This window comes from Mustelus asterias, chromosome 22, assembly GCF_964213995.1.
Source record: "Mustelus asterias chromosome 22, sMusAst1.hap1.1, whole genome shotgun sequence".
NCBI lineage: Eukaryota > Metazoa > Chordata > Chondrichthyes > Carcharhiniformes > Triakidae > Mustelus > Mustelus asterias.
Window position 1 is genome coordinate 17,704,680 of NC_135822.1, and position 18,462 is coordinate 17,723,141.

General features: G+C 42.5%; 1 protein-coding gene across 6 annotated transcripts in view; it reads right to left on the reverse strand.

Annotated features, from left to right (window-relative positions):
- Nucleotides 1-18,462, reverse strand: part of LOC144509875 (zinc finger protein 131-like) — a 28,045-nt gene that overhangs the window by 8,386 nt on the left and 1,197 nt on the right. The window contains exons 1-5 of one of the 6 annotated variants that reach the window (XM_078238802.1): nucleotides 14,058-14,538; nucleotides 9,217-10,216; nucleotides 5,457-5,568; nucleotides 3,350-3,442; nucleotides 1,050-1,136 (exon numbers count right to left, since the gene is read on the reverse strand). In XM_078238802.1, the coding sequence (XP_078094928.1) occupies nucleotides 1,050-1,136; nucleotides 3,350-3,442; nucleotides 5,457-5,568; nucleotides 9,217-10,214 (1,290 nt within the window). In that variant the 5' untranslated portion in view covers nucleotides 10,215-10,216; nucleotides 14,058-14,538. Of the gene's footprint in view, nucleotides 1-1,049; nucleotides 1,137-3,349; nucleotides 3,443-5,456; nucleotides 5,569-9,216; nucleotides 10,217-10,418; nucleotides 10,462-13,880; nucleotides 14,539-18,462 lie in introns of those variants that run through there. The other 5 variants (XM_078238805.1, XM_078238807.1, XM_078238804.1 and 2 more) reach the window with 5 other exon arrangements.

The window sequence follows — 18,462 nt, forward strand, 5'->3', positions numbered from 1 at the left end:
AAAGGTAACACCTCATACTGTGTCTGGCAGTACATATAACAACTGAGTCATTCAGGCACTCTGCTAATATATTTTATGCTCTTCCTCCTTGGGATGCTTCTTCACTTGTGTCTTTTCCCTCTTATTTCATCCCCCACATTAACATTAACAGCCCATTTACTACCTTAAACATCCACCACATTGTGGCTGCAGTGTGCTACCTAGCCCAGAGGATGTCCTACAGCAACTCACCAAGGTTCCTTCAACAGCACCTTCCAAATCTGTGACCTCCATCATCTAGAAGGACAAGGACAACGGGTCCATGGAACTCCACCAATGGCAATTTTCCCTTAAAGTCAACAATGTCATGAACTGGACATATGTCGGCTGTTTCTTCATCCTCAATGGATCAAAATCCTGGAACTCCCTACTAAACAACACTCGGAGTACCTACACCACACAACTGCAGTGGTGCATTTAGAAGACCTGGCAGTACATATACCAGCTGAGTCATTCAGGCTCTCTGCTAATATATTTTATGCTGTTCCTCTTTGGGATGCTCCTCCACTCGTGTCTTTTCCTTCTTATTTCATCGCCCACATTAACACTAACAGCCTCCTTCCCAAAAGCTATTAGGAGTGGTCAATAATTGCTGGCATTGCGAGTGACGTCCACATCCCCAAGGACCTTGCCTCCACAAACTGCCCTTCCTCAGACATGACAGCTAACACCAAAACGTAACATCTAAAGAACTGTCATAGAGCCAATGTTTAGTGCAGCTCTGAGCTCCATACAGAGTGGAACCCATTTTTTAAAAAAATGCTTCCCTCCCTCTCCTATCCAACAGGCTTTCCATCCTGATCCACTGTGTCATCTTACTCCTCACCTTTCCTATTCTCTTGTTCTTTGCTTCCTCTGTCTCCCCAACTAGTCATTCATCTCATTGGTATCTTTGGGACATAGCTGTTACACATTTGGCTACATAACTGTCACTGGACCAGTGTATGCAGTGCTTTTAGATGCTGCACAAAGACGGGAATACTATGAAATGACTTGGTTTAGTTACTCACCGGGTAGGGTTTTGGGGCCCCATGAGATTTGATCATGTGAATTTGCAGGTCTTTCTTTTGCATGAACTGCTGAGGACATGAGGGGCACTGAAAGGGTTAAAGCACAGAGAGAATTAACAGAATTGGAAAGAGAAGAGTGGGAACAAAAACAAAAGCACAATGTAAGATTAGAGCTCTCTGCGCTAATGCTGTTCTATGACAGAGGAATTGATATTTGCAGCATGGTGAGTTCTGCTAGCATCAAATGAGAAGCGGTTACTATATCTGGCACCAGGTGTGTGAGGCATCTAAATATATACATTTAATTACACAAATATACATACAAACATATGGACCAGGAGCAGAAGTATTGAATGCTCTACCATTCAATAAGACCCTTTCCCTTGTTAGCCAAGAATCTATCTACCTCGGTCTTAAAAATATTCAATGACCCTGTTTCTACCACTCTCTGGGAAAGGAAGTTCCACAGTGTCACAACCCTCAGAAAAATGTTTCCATCTCTGTCTTAAATGGGAAACCACTCAGTTAGAAACTGTCTCCCCGAGTTCTAGTCTCTCCCACAAGAGGATATATCCTTTCAGCAACCACCCTGTCAAGTTTCCTCAGGATTTTATACATTTCAATAAAACTCCAAATGGATACAGGTCCAATCTATTCAACCTTTCCGACTAAGATAACCCCCTTATCCCAGGAATAAATCGAGTGAACCTTCTCTGAACTGCTTCTAAGACAATTATGTCATTTCTTGAATCAGGAGACAAAAACGGTACACAATACTTCAGATGTGGTCTCACCAACACCCTGTACAACTGTGGAAAAACATCACTACTTTCATATTCCATTCCTCTTACAATAAACGCCAACATTCCATTTGCCTTCCTAACCATTTGCTGTACCTACATGCTAAAGTTTTGTGATTCATGTACCAGGACACCTAGATCCCTCTGTACCTCAGAATTCTACATTCCCTCTCTATTTAGATAATATATTGCTTTTCTACTCTTCCTCCAAAATGGACAAGTTTGCATTTTCCCAAATTTTACTTCATCTGCTAAATTTTTTTAGACACTTACTTAACCTATCTATATCCCTTTGCAGACCCCTTATGTCCTCTCCACAACTTACTTTCCTATCTATCTTTTGTTACCCACACTTACACTGATTATTTGCATTTATTTAGCATTTTGCCGCATTATCTTTGACTTCTCATCACTTTTCAGCCTTTATAAAATACTCCTTACACCCCAGCTAAAGTATTGTGTTCAATTCTGGCACCACATTTCACAAAGGAGGTCAAGGACTTGGGAGTGGATGCGGAGATTTATCAGAATGGTAGTGGGGATGAAGGACTTCTGTTGTGTGGAGAAACTGGAGAAGTTGGGTTATCCTCTTTAGAGTACAGAGGTTAAGGGGAAAGGTTTTAAAAATCTTGAGGGCTTTCATAAGAGTAAGTGAGGAGAAACTGTTTCCAGTTGCAGAAGACTTGTTAACCAGAAGGCACAGATTGAAGGTGATTGGCAAAAGGATCAGAAAAGATATGAAGAAGCATTGTTTCTTATGCAGCAAGTTGTTGTTATCTGAAATGCGCTACCTGAAAGGATGGTGGAATCAGATTCAACAATAACTTATAAAAGAGAGTTGGATAAAGTAAATAAAAGAATGTTCAGGACTGCAGGCAGAGAATGGGACTCATCTCTTTCAAAGAGCAGGCAGAGGGATGATGGGCCGAATGGCTTCTTATTGTGCTGAATGGTTCTATTTCCCTTTTCGCATTTCCTCCATTCTCCAAATGATGACTTTTGCTGCCCTCTGCTCAACAAGGAACAACCACCCAACTGGACATACTTTCTCAATGTATCTCGAGATCCAGATCACAGTCAAAACTTCCACAAAAAGATGCTAGATGATCACCACAGTGTAAAAATAATAGGCTCCCATTTAAGATGGAGATGAGAATAATTTTTTTTCTCTCAGAAGGTCGTGAGTCTGTGGAACTCTCTTCTCTCAGAGAGCGGTAGAAGCAGAAGCAAAGTAATTGAATATTTTTACGGCAGAGGCAGATAGATTTTTGACTAAAAAGGGGAGAGGAGGTAGACAGGATAGTAGCAATGAAGCCACAAACAGATCAGCCATGATCTTATTGAATAGTGGAGCTGGTTAGAGCTCAAATAGCCTACTCCTGCTCAGTATTTCCAATCCCCACCTTCCCCCACTCACCCAGCCAAGTGTACCTCCAAAATACTAAGCCCAGCAGAGATCAGCTGATGCAGCCTGTGATTAGTCAGTGCCATTGGACCTACCTTGAACGGCATCTCACCCGTGTGAGATACCACATGGTTCCTCAGCTCCATCCGTCCCTTAAATGTCTTGTTACACTCGTGACAAGTGTAAACCTGTGGATAAAAGCAATTGAAACCATGGTCAGAATTACATTGGTCTTCTGAGGGAAGAGATTTAGTCATGTTCTCATCATGCTGACAATATGTATTTATACAGCACACATTAAACCAATAACATGCTTCTGCTGAGGTACTTCACACAAATCAGCATGGACATCAAGCAATAGTGAAGATAGGGCAAACTGATGGGAAATACATTGGAAGCACAGGCTTTAAGGAGATTTTAAAAGGTGACAAGAGGGGTTCAGGGAGAAAGTTCTGAGACAGAGGTTCTAAAGGTGACGACTCTGCTACTGATAGATGAGCAAGATGAGACTGTACGGGAGACAGTCTGAAGACTTTAAAGTATGGGTTAAGATGTAGGGCTGGAGCAGGAATAATGGATAAGGATTTTGAATCAGTGCAGTGGAGAAAAGAGGGCCAATGTTGGTTAGGGAGGACTGAACTCACAAGAAAGCTGTATTTTCTAAGTGCATTAAGATGTCACAGCTTTAACTGCCCAGCTACCCAGATACATGCAATGGAGTCTCAGAAGCCATTGATAATAGTTTGAGCAGATGCTAGCCTTTGGCTCAGTGGGTAGCAATCCTGACTGAGTCAGAATGTTGTAGCATTGAGCCCCACTCCAGAGACTTAAGCACATAATCTAAATTTACATTCCAGTGCTGCATTGGCCTTTCAAAACAGTTGACGTCCTATATGCCCCTCAGGAGGAAGTAAAGTTTCAAGTTTATTTATTGTTGTCACAAGTAGGCTTACATTAACATTGCAATGAAGTTACTGTGAAAATCCCCTAGTTGCTACACTCCGGCGCCTGTTCGGGTACACAGAGAGAAAATTTAGCATGGCCAATGCACCTAACCAGCACATCTTTCAGACTGTGGGAGGAAAACGGAGCCTCCGGAGGAAACCCAAGCACGGGGAGAACGTGCAGACTCCGCACAGACAGTGACTCAAGTCGGGAATTGAACTCGGGCCAATGGTGCTGTGAGGCAGCAGTGCTAACCACTGTGCCACCCATGGCGCTATTTGAAGAGCGAGGGAGATCTCCCCTAGGTCCTGGCAATATTTAACCCTCAACCAATTTCACAGAAACAGATTAGCCATCATTGTGTTCCTGTTTCTGGGACCGTGCATTGTTAATTAGCTGCTGCATACCATACACTATAACAGTGACTACACTTCAAAAAGCACTTGATTGGTTGTAAAGCACTTTGGAAGGACCTAAGGTTGTGAGAGGTGCTATATCAAAGCAAGCTTTCCTTTCTTTTTCTTAAATCTCTATTCCCACTAATTTCCATGAATCTCAAGTTGTTGATAGTAACTGCCCTGATTTAGGGCTCATCAACCTATGAGGCAACAGCACATATTCCAACACTTTCCAGGCACCTAGCCCAGTCCATCACGCAAACCAGCCTCCCATCCATTGACACTGTCTACACTTCCCGCTGCCTCAGGAAAGCAGCCAGCATAATCAAGGACCCCACACACCCCGGACATTCTCTCTTCCACCTTCTTCTGTCAGGCAAAAGATACAAAAGTCTGAGGTCACGTACCAACCGGCTCAAGAACAGCTTCTTCCCTGCTGCCGTCAGACTTTTGAATGGTCCCATCATATATTAAGATGATCTTTCTCTTCACCTTACCGGTAAGGGCAACATTATCTTCTGCACCCTATTCTTCCCTTCTCCCCTACATACTCTATTAACAGTATGTTTTGTCTGTATAGCTCACAAGAAACAACACTGTATCCCAATACATGTGACAATAATAATCAATAAAAATCAATCAAAACACACACACGTAAGTAATAAATCAATTCAATTAAATTCAAACATAGTTCAAACAAACTAGCAAAATAGGAAATGTAACTTCAAGGCCACATTGGTGTCAGATATTGATTATTGTTAAAACTTGTTGGGACTGGCACCCTTAATTTGAATAACACAAATTTACCTAAAAGTGGAAAAGAATTTTAAAAAGTTGTTTAAAAATCAAGTTTCCATACCATGCCTGCCCTGGTCATGCAATTCCTGGCCTCGTGTTTAAGTAAGTTTTCTTTCCTGAAGTAACACTTTCCACACTTGCTGCATTTAAATGGTTTCTCTCCTGTGTGTCTCCTGAAGGCAAAACAATTGTGTTAGAAATGTGTTTGTTTGTACGAGAGTCATCTCGACATTAAATAAAGACGGTGTCAACACTGGGGACACAAACAGAAAACGCACAAACAGGTTAGTTAGGAACTTAAAAGACAGATGAATGTTTTAAGTGTTCCAATAAAAGTTCTCCCTCCAAACCATTAACTTCTGACTGACCTGCTCTGATTTAATTTCAGGTATCTGGCATTAATGGAGGTGGAGTGGGGAGGCAGGAAAGGGGGCGGGGGGGGGGTGGAATTAATCTCCTGAATTCACTTTAACAGTGTAGAAACTGTGTGCAGTTCTGGCCACATTTAAATCCAGGGAGTGGAACAGAGAACCATGAGTCTGAGACCCAGCAGCAGACGTCAGAATTATGAGGAAAGATAATTCAACTCTTCAGCCGAGACTGACTGGTTTAGTTGAGTGGGCAGAGAAGAGGCAAATGGAATTCAATCTGGAAAAGTGTAAGGTGATGTATTTGGGGAGGGCAAACAAAGCAAAGGAATATTCCATAAATGGAAAAATATTAAAAGGGGTTGAGGAAGTGAGAGGCCTTGGAGTGCATGTCCACGGGTTCTTGAATGTGGCAGGACAGGTGGACAAGTTGTTCAAGAAAGCATATGGAATGCCTTCCTTTACTGGGCGAGGTATTGAATACACAAATGGGGATATAATGGTGGAACTGTACAAAACAGTGACCATGCCACAGATGGAATTTTGTGTACAGATCCAGTCACCACAATACAGGAAGGACATAATTGCTCTGGAGAGTGCAGAGGAGTTTAGAAGAATGTTGCCAGGGCTTGAAAATTGCAGCAATGAGAGATTGGATAGGCTAAGGTTGCTTTCCTTAGAACAGTGGAGGCTAATGGGTGACCTAATTGAGGTGTACACAACTATGAGGGGTCAAGATAGGGTAGACAAGAAAGACTAATTTCCCCTAGCTGAGGGATCGATTACCAGGGGCGCAGATTTAAGGTGATTGGTAGATGGATTAGAGGAGACATGAGGAAATACTTTTTCGCCCAGAGGGTGATGGGTGTCTGGAATTCACAGCCTAAGTTAGTGGTTGGGGCTGAAACTCTCAACTCATTTAAAAGGCAGCTGGATCTGCATCTAAAGTATTGTGACCCGCAAGTCTATGGACCAGGTGCTGGAAAGTGAGATTAAAATGAGTGGCGAGTTTCTTTGTTCCCTTTTTTGGGTGATGCAGACATGATGGGCTGAACATCCTCCTTCTGCACCATAACCTTTCTATGGTTCGATGGTAGTTAAAATGGCCAATAACATAGAGAAGGTTGATCCAGAATATATTTCAAATTAAACTGCAGGAGTAGGACAAATGGGCACTGGTTTAAATTGGTGAAAGGCAAACTTGGAACTGACAACAGGGAATTTCCACACACAGAGTGATCAGTACCCGGAGGCAAAACCTTAGAATAATTTAAGAAACAGTTGTGAGCAGGGGGAGGAAGGAAACTTCAGTGTCTTTCTGGGTAGATTAATTAAGATAACCCAGACAATCTATAATTTCTATATTCATCTTTTTAAAATTCATTCACAGCGTACGAACATCGCTTGCAAAGTTAGCAGTTATTGACCATCCCTTGTTCCCTTTGAGGAGATTGCCTTCTTCTTGAACTGCTGCAGTCTGTGTGATGAAGGTGCTCCCTTTGTTGGGAGTGAGTTCCAGGATTTTAATCTAATGACATTTAGGAAATGGTGATATATTTCCAAGTCAGGATGGTTATGACTTGAAGGAAAACTTATAGGTGACAATTTGTTCTTAAGTGAGAAGATTTTTTTCCTCTATTCATTCATGGGGTGTTGTTATTGTTTATCCCTAATTGCCAATGAACAGAGTGGCTGGCTAGGGGCATTTAGGAGTCAATCACATTCGTGCCCCATGTAGCTCAGAATAGGTAAAGACGGCAGATTTACTTCCCTGAAGTAAGTGGATTTTTACAACATCAGTAATGGTTTCATGGTCATCGTTAGAACTTATTGAATTGAACTTTTTTTCTGCCATGGTGGTATTTGAACCTGAGTCCCCAGAGCATTACCCTGACATTCTAGATTACTAGTCCAGTGACAATACCACTATGCCACCACCTCCCCCAAATATGTATGAATATGTACCAACCCAAGTCAGTGACACTATTCATGAGTGTGCATAGCATGTGTTGCACTGCTGAACTCCACTGTACACAGCAGGCTGATAGAATTTTGAACCTTTGTTAAGTGATTAAGGGGGATATTAGCATCAACAGGAGCACCTTCTAAATTTAGTTTTCGCAGAAAATGATCTTTTGAGCAAAAATGGTTAAGGGGAGATTTGATGGAGGTGCTACAAACTTTGAAGTGTTTTAATAGAATAAACAAGGAGAAACTGTTTCTAGTTGCAAGCAGTGGACACAGATTTAAGATGTTTGGTCAAAGAATCAGAGGTGACATGAAGAAGAAAATGTAACAAGTTACGATGGTTTGGAGTACACTGCCTGAAACGGAGAGAGAAGCAAATGCAATAGTCGCCTTCAAAGGGGAACTGGATAAATACACGTAAAGGTGAAGTTTGCAGCACCGTGGGGAAAGAGGAAATGGGACTAATTGGACAGATATTTCAAAGAACTGGCACAGATACAAGGGGCCAAATGGCCAGTGTTCCACAATTCTATGAAATTAAAGGTTGTTTAGCTCCTGAAATGCAAACTCGGCAGTAGCTAGCCATGTTGGGACAGCTGAGAGGCCACCTTAATGAGCTCTGTATATGAAAAGCAGTGTGCTCTGGGATCAAACATCCAGGCACCGGGAGGACGATGAGCAAGTTCTACAGGTACATCATTCGAGTGAGTGGGTCCAATACTTTTACACACCCTGCAAAGCATTTTGATCAAAACTGATCCCTCATTTACCCACAATAATTCTATTTTCTTTTGAACTGTTATTTCATTTTATTTGCCATGAATATGAACAAAGGGTATTGTGGGACCAGTGGGTATAAGAACTGCAGAGGTGTTTATTTAATATTCTCTTCTTTGGATGTCTTGAAATTCCCCTTAACAGTTGGTGTGTAAAAATCCACGACCCACAAGCTATCCTGGAGTAAATCCTGAGCGATGGTATGAATATTCTACTCAAGAAGAGTTGGCCAGAGTATGGAAAGAAAGTGCAGTTTTGCCACTAACATTCTGGGAGATGGTGGTAGGGTGAGGGGGTGGTCAGAGTCAGTAAGCCCTGTTACTTCCAGGTGATAAAGTGCAAGTTGATGCTCAAACCGAACAGGACTGATTATCTCCCGTCTAACCTGGTATTATATCTGATCTATAAAGTACCTTGGGCAATGTTCCCTTGACACAAAAATACAAAAAAAGTGTCCCATCTCATATTTTATTTTTTGAAGTAGATTTTTGGGGAGTGATTTTAGGCCGGAAATCTCATTCTTGATCTCAGATAATGATTATAAATCACTCCTGGTTTGCTCTCCTGAATAAATGAAGTCAGTGTGATGAAGTAACTGCCCACATTTGCTGCTGGGTTTCCATTATTCATCATATCACACAAACCCGAGACAAAAATATCCCCATTAACTTCAACAATTTAAACATTGAGTGGGAACATTGGCTTTACCTGTTGTGAACTTTGAGGTAATACTTGCTGAGAAATTTCTTATGACAAGTCGGACACTCTGCAGCTTTGCTCTTTCGGGTTTCTGAGTCTGAGGCTTTGAGGTTCTGTCTATTCAGTCCCTGTGTGGTGTCACCCAGCGTGCCAGCTTTTCTCCGTTTCCTACACAGGTGCCTGGTTGGAATGTAGTCGTGGTCCAGTTCACCTTTGTCGTTCATGGCTTCATCTTCCTCATCCCCATCCTCTTCCACTTTGATGACATCCATGTCCAATGTAGGGTTGTTGTTCCCATTGGTGCTCTCATGACTGTTCTCCTCACCGCTGTTTCGTAGGCCACCTTCCTTTGCCTTCTCTGCCTCCTTACAGCTTTGGCTTCCGTCGGACAGCAAGGATTCCCTAGAGCTTTTCTGAATAGTAAAGGATCTTATTTTATCTTTTTGCTTCTCGGTCAATAGGTTGAGTTTTTGATTTTGGTTGTAACTATTGCTCCTTCTGCCAAGATGTCTGAACTCGTAATTTGCGATTTGCCTCACAGGAGCTCCATCTTCTCCAGTCTGTTTTGTACTGTCTAACTGTACCTTCACAGGCCTATCTTCTGTGGCTGATTGGCTGCATGAGGTTTCCTCACTCCTCCTCTCACTGTCAACAAACTTCTGCTGATAATTATGACAAGCTTGAATAACATCAGGAATTGAAAGGAGTTCTGCTGCACTGAGCACTTTGGAGACATTTGTTTGGGTCAACTGAAGCTCACCTGTGTATATGAAGTCAAACAGAAGGCCCAAAACACTAGTGCAACTATCAGGAAGGTTGATTTCAGTGGATGTGCCAGCTCCGTAGATATTATGGAAGAAATTACTACAACATGCCAGGATACTACGGTGCGCATTTAAGTAATGGCCACCCAGGTCCAGTGTCACATCGCAAAATTTACCATCTGCCCGTTGCTTGTTCAATGCGTGAAGTATTTTCTTGCTGTGTTCGGAAAAATGGTCTTCCATATCTAAAAAATAGGAGTGGAGACGTTATTCTTCATTGTTCACAATAAACAATCTGCTTACCACCTCCTTTTGAACATCTCCAGAGCAGATATAGCACCAGTTACATTGAAGTAAAACTGCCTCTATACACTCCCTGCAGTGTGTCAAGGCTCCAAACTCAGAAATATACTCATAACGTCCCAGCATTTCACATTAGCCATTTACCTGCCCATCCGTCCTGTGCCCACTCTTAAGTGAGAGATTTTACTGCGTTTTTTTAACAATGAATTAACAGTGGCTGCTCATTTCAGCAATGTCATAAAGCGTGTCTTCAGTTTCAAACCTGAAAAATGTATTTTAAAGATGATATATAAAAAAAACAAAAGGATAATGATAAACATAATACTAATGATTTCAATTATTGCAGATAAATTTAATTTGTCTGACAATCATTGAATTATTCACTCCAAAACAAGAAAAGACAACACTGGGCACAGTGTTACACCAGTGTCCAAACCAGGCACAAGGTAGTGTCCACACTATAAAACCAAAGTCAATACAGTACCAGCTGTCAATATTCAGAAGCTGAGCTTTATTCCTCATATAACTGGGGAACAGTTTCTGGTTAGTTCAGAACTCTGTAACTGGAAAAGGGTTGGAGAGAACAAGAAGGAATTATATTCAATGTGTTTGATAGATTGGGACTATCTGCAACTGGAGTGAATGAAAAAGGGTTATGTTCATTGGGATTCTGCTTTATGGGAGTGAAGTGAGAAGTGTGATCCCATGGGATTCTCTGTCAGCTATGAACTTAAATATAGCTGACTATAATAAACCTTGACGCTGCCTTTGATTTTATTCTTTTGGTGTCAGCCATGGCTCAGTGAGTAGTGCTGTAGCCTCAAGTCAAAAGGTTCAAGTCCCATTCCAGAGCCTTAAGCACAAAGACCAGGCTGACTTTCCCAGTACATTATTGAGAAGTGCTGCCTTTCAAATGAGACATTAAATGCCCCATCTGCTCTATCAGGTGGATGTAGAAGATCCCATGGCTCTCTCTCCACAGGAACCATGCCCTAAAGAGGGTGTTGGTGACCATGGACCTCCATGTTAATCTTGCTCAAGAAGGAAAGGAGCAGCAGAGTTCTCCCGTGTCCTGGTCAGTATTTATCCCACAAACTCAAGAAAATAAATTATCTGATTATTATCACATTGCTGTTTGTTCTGTACCAATTTCCCTGCTGTGCTTTCTATATGACAACAGTGGCTAGGGTGTTTCATTGGCTGTAAAACATTTTGGTATGCCCTGAGATCATGGAAGGTGCTATATAAATGAAAGTCTGTCTGTCTTTCTTGAGAACCTCCTCACGTAATTGCTAGTTGCACACTCAAACCAGCAACACTGCTTACTGCAGTTATGGACAAGGCATAGTTTATAACATTTGATTTTAGTTTCATTCCTACAGATCCCAATGTAACAGAAGTACTTACCTGCTAAAATCCCAAGATTCTATCTTCCTCACTCCCCTACACATTGCAATGTGTCATCAGAAAGCCATGGATCATAATTACACTTCTAAGCCTTTTGGCTATGATCAAGTATAGTATCAGTTCGTATGACACATTGAATTAAACTATGCCTTGTCCATAACTGCAGTGAGCAGTGCTGCTGGTTTGAGTGTGCAACTAAAAATTACATGAGGAGGTTGCCAAGAAAAACAGACAGACTTGCATTGATATCGCACCTTCCATGATCTCAGGGCATACCAAAGTCTTTTACAACCAATAAAACACCCTAGCTAATGTTGTAATATAGGAAGCAATATGGGCAATATGTTGTAATATAGGAAGTAATATGGGCGGCATAGTGGCACAGTGGTTAGCACTGCTGCCTCACAGCGCCAGGGACCTGTGTTCAATTCCCAGCTTGGGTCACTGTCTGTGTGGAGTTTGCACGTTCTTCCCGTGTCTGCGTGGGTTTCCTCCCACGGTCTGAAAGATGTGCTGGTCAGGTGCATTGACTTGAACAGGTGCCGGAGTGTGGCGACTAGGGGAATTTCACAGCAACTTCATTGCAGTGTTAATGTAAGCCTTACTTGTGACTAATAAACTTTAAGCACAGTAGGGAAATTGGCACAGAATAAACAGCAATTTGTTCAAGTAAAAAATACCTTGCATTATTACAGGATCCAACTCTGTCTTGTCAAAGTTTCAGTGGATTTACATGCATATTTTCACCTACAGGGCTAACTTTTAAAACAAGATGGGTTGTTTAAGTTATTTAAATTCAGCTACTAGGGAGAGTTATTCTTGCTGCTTGCATTTCTCTGTTTGCAAAAGAAATGCAGTGTCATATTTTCTTCATTCGTGGGACATGGGCATCGCTGACTGGCCAGCATCTATTGCCCATCCCTAGTTGCCCTTGAAAAGGTGGTGGTGAGCTGCCTTCTTGAATCGCTGCAGTCCATGTGCTATGAGTTGACCCACAATGCATTTAGGGAGGGAATTCCAGGATTTTGACCCAGCGACTACGAAGGAATGGTGATATATTTCCAAGTCAGGATGGTGAGTGGCTTGGAGGGAAACTTGCAGGTGGTGGTTTTCCCATGTATCTGCTGCCCTTATCCTTCTAGATGGAAGTGGTTGTGGGTTTGAAAGGTGCTGTCTAAGGATCTTTGGTGAATTGCTGCAGTGCATTTTATAGATAGTACACACTGCTGCTACTGAGCATCGGTGGTGGAGGGAAAGTTTGTCATACTTTGTTACAGGTACTCGAAATCTTGAGAGGAAAAATTTCAAAAATCATCACCAATGGAACAGGGAATGCATAGGAGTATTTAGGATGCGGGAGGCCCAGTGCTGGAAGCAGAATTCATAAAAGATTTTTAAAGGGGCAGAGGCTAAGTATATCAAAATATAAAACTGGAATGGGTCTAGGTCACTTTCAGAGAGGGAGCACAGGCAAATAGATCTTGTTGTGCGGTTGTAAAATTCTAGATTTTCATAATCTTTCTATAAAGAAAGCAGGTTATAACCTGGAGCCTAAAACCTACAAGCAATGACTCTGTCCTTGCACCTCAATAGCTTATTAGTTACAGTTCCCAGGATTCGCTGTGGACTTACAGAAGCAGTCACGATATTGCTATCAGAATTGCACTCCACAACTAGAACTGAGCTTAAGTATCTCTCATGCCTGTCGTCGCTGGGGTACAGGTAGAGGCCAATGTACAAGAGGAGGGTTTAAGGATTTTTGAGGAGGTACAAGGGTGAATAAGACAACAGGTATAGGCCATGGAGAGCCCTGGAGGAATTTGAAGATGGGGGACAAAGATTTTAATTTCAATGTATTGGAGAGTGGGGGGGCACAGAACCAGCCGATGTAATCAAGGTCGGGATGGGGTTTATAGAATACAAGGATTGGGAATAACCAACTAATCAGCAATACTACTGCACAAAAGTGCAGTAGTCACTTTCATATCACAGAGGATTTAGCAACAAATCCCTCTAAGAAATCTATAGGTTGAACCATTACACTGAATTAATTTAGCTATATTATTTTTAAAATTAGGTCATTTGAGGGTAAAGACCTGTATAAAATGAATTACTAGTTAGTTCTGTATAATGCAGTTGCTATTCAGGTACATAGACTTTGTATCCAACTCAACTTGGTACTATTTTTCAATAACTCACCTATTTTTTTTAAAAAGGCCCATTTAGGCCAGGTAGTCTTAATCAGAAATCTGTACAATAAAACATGTCAGTGGGCAAATGAAGAAACTCAGAAAAACACAACATGAGTGCAGTTAGTCACAGGCCCTTTTTGGGAGCAGGGCTGAAGCCCCATTTCCCTCCAATAAATAAACGTACCCCCAGAGCAGCAGAGTTGCAAACAGGAGGGCTGTTGTGGTGGCCAGTGAAAAGGATGTGCTCATCTGATTGTGATTCACTCCAGGCTTTCCCTACCTGGAAGCTGCTACTTTCTGACCGCCACTGGAATTGAATGTGGTTTGGATGAGACTCTCAATCTGACGCCTTCAATGAAAAAAAAATTGCTCTAAGCCATCTTCAAGCAGCTGTCAAAGGAGACCCGGGACCGAGCATGCGCGACCTCAGCCCCAGCCGTTGCTTTACGCCTGCGCCCGGGGGCCCTCCGCATGCCGGGAGTTGTAGTCCTCAGGCCGCTGTTCAAAAAAAACGTTCTGCTCCCCTCTCTTAATTCTCCGCTTCCTGTGCACCTACCCCTTACTTTTTTCCAGCGTTACCCCCTTTTCTGGATGGCCATCTGCCCCCACTACCGTTTGTCCTATCCACCAATCCCACCCTCAGTCTTGTTAAGTTTCAAGTTGCTGGCGGCAGCCTCTGAAAATGGCGGCCGAGATTCTCGCGCGGGTCACGTGCCGCACCCCCAGATCCCGTGCGCCATCTTCAAGCGGTTCAATCCGTAACCATGGAAACGCCGGAGCTGGGCCACCATGACTGAAGAAGGTCTCCATCCCATCCCTGCCTTCGCAATCAGAAACACAGTGCCGTGTACTTGGACGCGTTAGCAATGGGTTTCAACTAATTGGATTTAACCATAGAATCCCTACAAGGCAGAAGGAGACCAGGAGGAGGCTAAGGTAATTTGGTATATCCACCACAACTCACCAATGTTTACAGATGCACCATGGAAAACATTCTTTCTGGTTGTATCACTGCTTAGTATGGCTCCAGCACTGACCAAGAGCTCAATAAACTACGCAGCGTTGTGAATGCAGCCTAGTCCATCGCGCAAACCAGCATCCCATCCATTCACTTCTTTTGACACTTCCCGCTGCCTCGGAAAAGCAGCTATCATAGTCAAGGCCCCCCGCACCCCAGACATACCGTCTTCCACCTTCCTAACGGCCATCATCCCTTCACCTAGGAGCAGAAAGAGAGGCTGCTGCAGATATTTATTTTCTTTTGTTTTTTTGTCTGAGGTCACGTACTAACCGATTGAAGAACAGCTTCTTCCCTGCTGCCATCAGACTTTTGAATGGACCAACCTCGCATTAAGTTGATCTTTGGAATTCAGAAGAATGAGGGGAGATCTTATAAAAACATATAAGATTATGAAGGGAATAGATAAGATAGAAGCAGGGAAGTTTGTTTCCACTGGCGGGTGAAACTAGAACTAGGGGGCATGGCCTCAAAATAAGGGGGAGTAGATTTAGGACTGAGTTGAGGAGGAACTTCTTCACACAATGGGTTGTGAATCTGTGGAATTCCCTGCCCAGTGAAGCAGTTGAGGCTACCTCATTGAATGTTTTTAAGGCAAGAATAGGTAAATTTTTGAACAGTAAAGGAATTAAGGGTTGTGATGAGCGGGCGGGTAAGAGGAGCTGAGTCCACGAAAAGATCAGCCATGATCTTATTGAATGGCGGAGCAGGCTCGAGGGGCCAGTTGGCCTACTCCTGCTCCTAGTTATGTTCTTTCTCTACACCCTAGCCATGACTGTAACACTACATTCTGCACCCTCTCCTTGTCTTCTCTATGAATGGTATGCTTTATCTGTATAGCGTGCAAGAAACAATACTTTTCACTGTGTACTAATACATGTGACAATAAATCAAATCATTTAGCCCATTGGGTCTGCATGAACAATCCCATCCAGACCCTATTCCCATAGCCTCACGTATTTACCCTGCTAATGCTCCTAACCTACACATCTATGAACACTAAGGGCCAATTTAGCATGGCTAATCCACCTAACCCGCACATCTTTGGACTGTGGGAGGAAACCAAAGCAGATGCGGGAGAATGTTCAAACTCCGCATAGACAGTCACTCAAGGCCGGAATTGAACCCGGGTCCCTGGCGCTGATATGCTGACCACTGTGCCACCACCATGCTGCCCGTAATCTCAGTCCCCTATGGCTCAACTCAGAGCCCACTGGGGGTTGTACACCTCAGCATTATCACTGGGTTTCTATGTAGTAAATTGGCAGTTCTTATCTCTCCTCGTGAAAGTGGCTGCCTCCTGGAAGGAAACAAGAACAAGCCTATGATTCTTCAATCAACCACCAGAGAAAAATATTGCCTTCCCCAGCATCCCTCAAATCCCTCTTACCACATTCAAGGTAACATATTCAAGGTAAAAACCCCATCTACAAATTTAAAATCGCTGCTCAATACTTTTCTGCCGACTTTTAAAACCTACCACTTTACGTGAACTAACAACGTTCTTCTGCATTGAAAGAATGAAAGACTTGCATTTAGATAACACCTATGACCTCAGAACGCTTCAGTTACCAATACTTCTGAAGCATAGTCACTTGTAATATCTGAAATATGGCAACCAATTTACGCACTCCAAGCTCCCACTCCCTCCAGATAGATATTCACAATGATCAGATAATCTATTTTGCTAATGTTTGGAGATGGATAAATATTAGCTAGGACATCATGTCAGATTATCATATCAGGTCAGTCATGATCTCATTAAATGGTGGAGCAGATTTGATGGGCTGAATGACCTTCTTCTCCTACGTCTTATGATCATATGTCTTTCTTTCGTTAAGAGTGACAACTGGCTCAGCCCTAAGAGCAGTGTCTCCCAAACGATTTTCTAAGCCCAATGTACATTGCCCAGTCTGATTTTAGGATTGTCAGTGCCCAGTGTTCACTATCAGATTGTGTGTCATGCCCAGTGTTCATTATAGGTGTTTCTATGCCCAGTGTTCACTATAGGGGTGTAAATGCCCAGTGTTAATATAGGATTGTCAGTGTTTAGTGTCCCCTATAGTGTTGTCAATGCCCAATGTACCCTGTGGATTGTCAGTGACCAGTGTATATTATAGGGAGTGTTCATTATAGGGAGTCAGTGTTTGCTATACAGTATTGTCAATGCCCAGTGTTCATTATAGGAGTGTCAGTGTTCACTATACAGTATTGTCAATGCCTAGTGTTAATATAAGATCTTGTCATCAAACCAGCTCCGAAAGCTTGTGTGGCTTTTGCTACCAAATAAACCTGTTGGACTTTAACCTGGTGTTGTTAAACTTCTTACCTTATATTATTGTCAGTGCCCAGTGTTCACTATACAGTATTGTCGGTGCCCAGTGTTCATTATAGGGAGTCAGTGTTTGCTATACAGTATTGTCAATGCCCAGTGTTCATTATAGGAGTGTCAGTGTTCGCTATACAGTATTGTCAATGCCCAGTGTTCATTATAGGAGTGTCAGTGTTCGCTATACAGTATTGTCAATGCCCAGTGTTCATTATAGGGAGTCAGTGTTCGCTACACAGTATTGTCAATGCCCAGTGTTCATTATAGGAGTGTCAGTGTTCACTATACAGTATTGTCAATGCCCAGTGTACACTCTAGGGGTGTCAGTGTTCACTATACAGTATTGTCAATGCCCAGTGTTCATTATAGGAGTGTCAGTATTCACTATACAGTATTGTCAATGCCCAGTGTTCATTATAGGGAGTCAGTGTTCGCTATACAGTATTGTCAATGCCCAGTGTATACTATAAGGGTGTCAGTGCCCAGTGTTCACTATAAGGGTGTCAATGCCTAGTGTTAATATAGGATTGTCAATGCCCAATGTTCACTGTAGGGGTGTCAATGCCTAGTGTTAATATAGGATTGTCAATGCCCAATGTTCACTGTAGGGGTGTCAATGCCTAGTGTTAATATAGGATTGTCAGTGTCTAGTGTTCCTTATATTATTGTCAGTGCCCAGTGTTCACTATACAGTATTGTCGGTGCCCAGTGTTCATTATAGGGAGTCAGTGTTCGCTATACAGTATTGTCAATGCCTAGTGTTCATTATAGGAGTGTCAGTGTTCGCTATACAGTATTGTCAATGCCCAGTGTACACTATAGGGGTGTCAGTGCCCAGTGTTCACAATAGGGGTGTCAGTGTTCACTATAGTATTGTCAATGCCCAGTGTTCACTATACCAGCTATTCCGGCTAGGCACATTACAGCCTTCCGGTCTCAACATCGAATTCAACAACTTCAGATGATTAGCTCCACCCCACCTCGACCCCTTTGTTTTCATTTTAGTTAATTTTTAACTGTTCTCTACCTTTTATTGCTTCATTGTCTTTATTTTTATTTCCCTATTTTGTCCCCCTTTCCTTATCTTTTCTCCCCCTTCTCAATTTTGCGTCTCCCCCACCTATTCCCCCTTCTCCCCTCACATCTCCATCTGTCTCAGCTTCTCCACCATTTGGCCATTCACACCTTTTATTCTCTCTATAGACTATCATTAGCAGCCTTTCCCCTTGTTTTTTGTGGCTC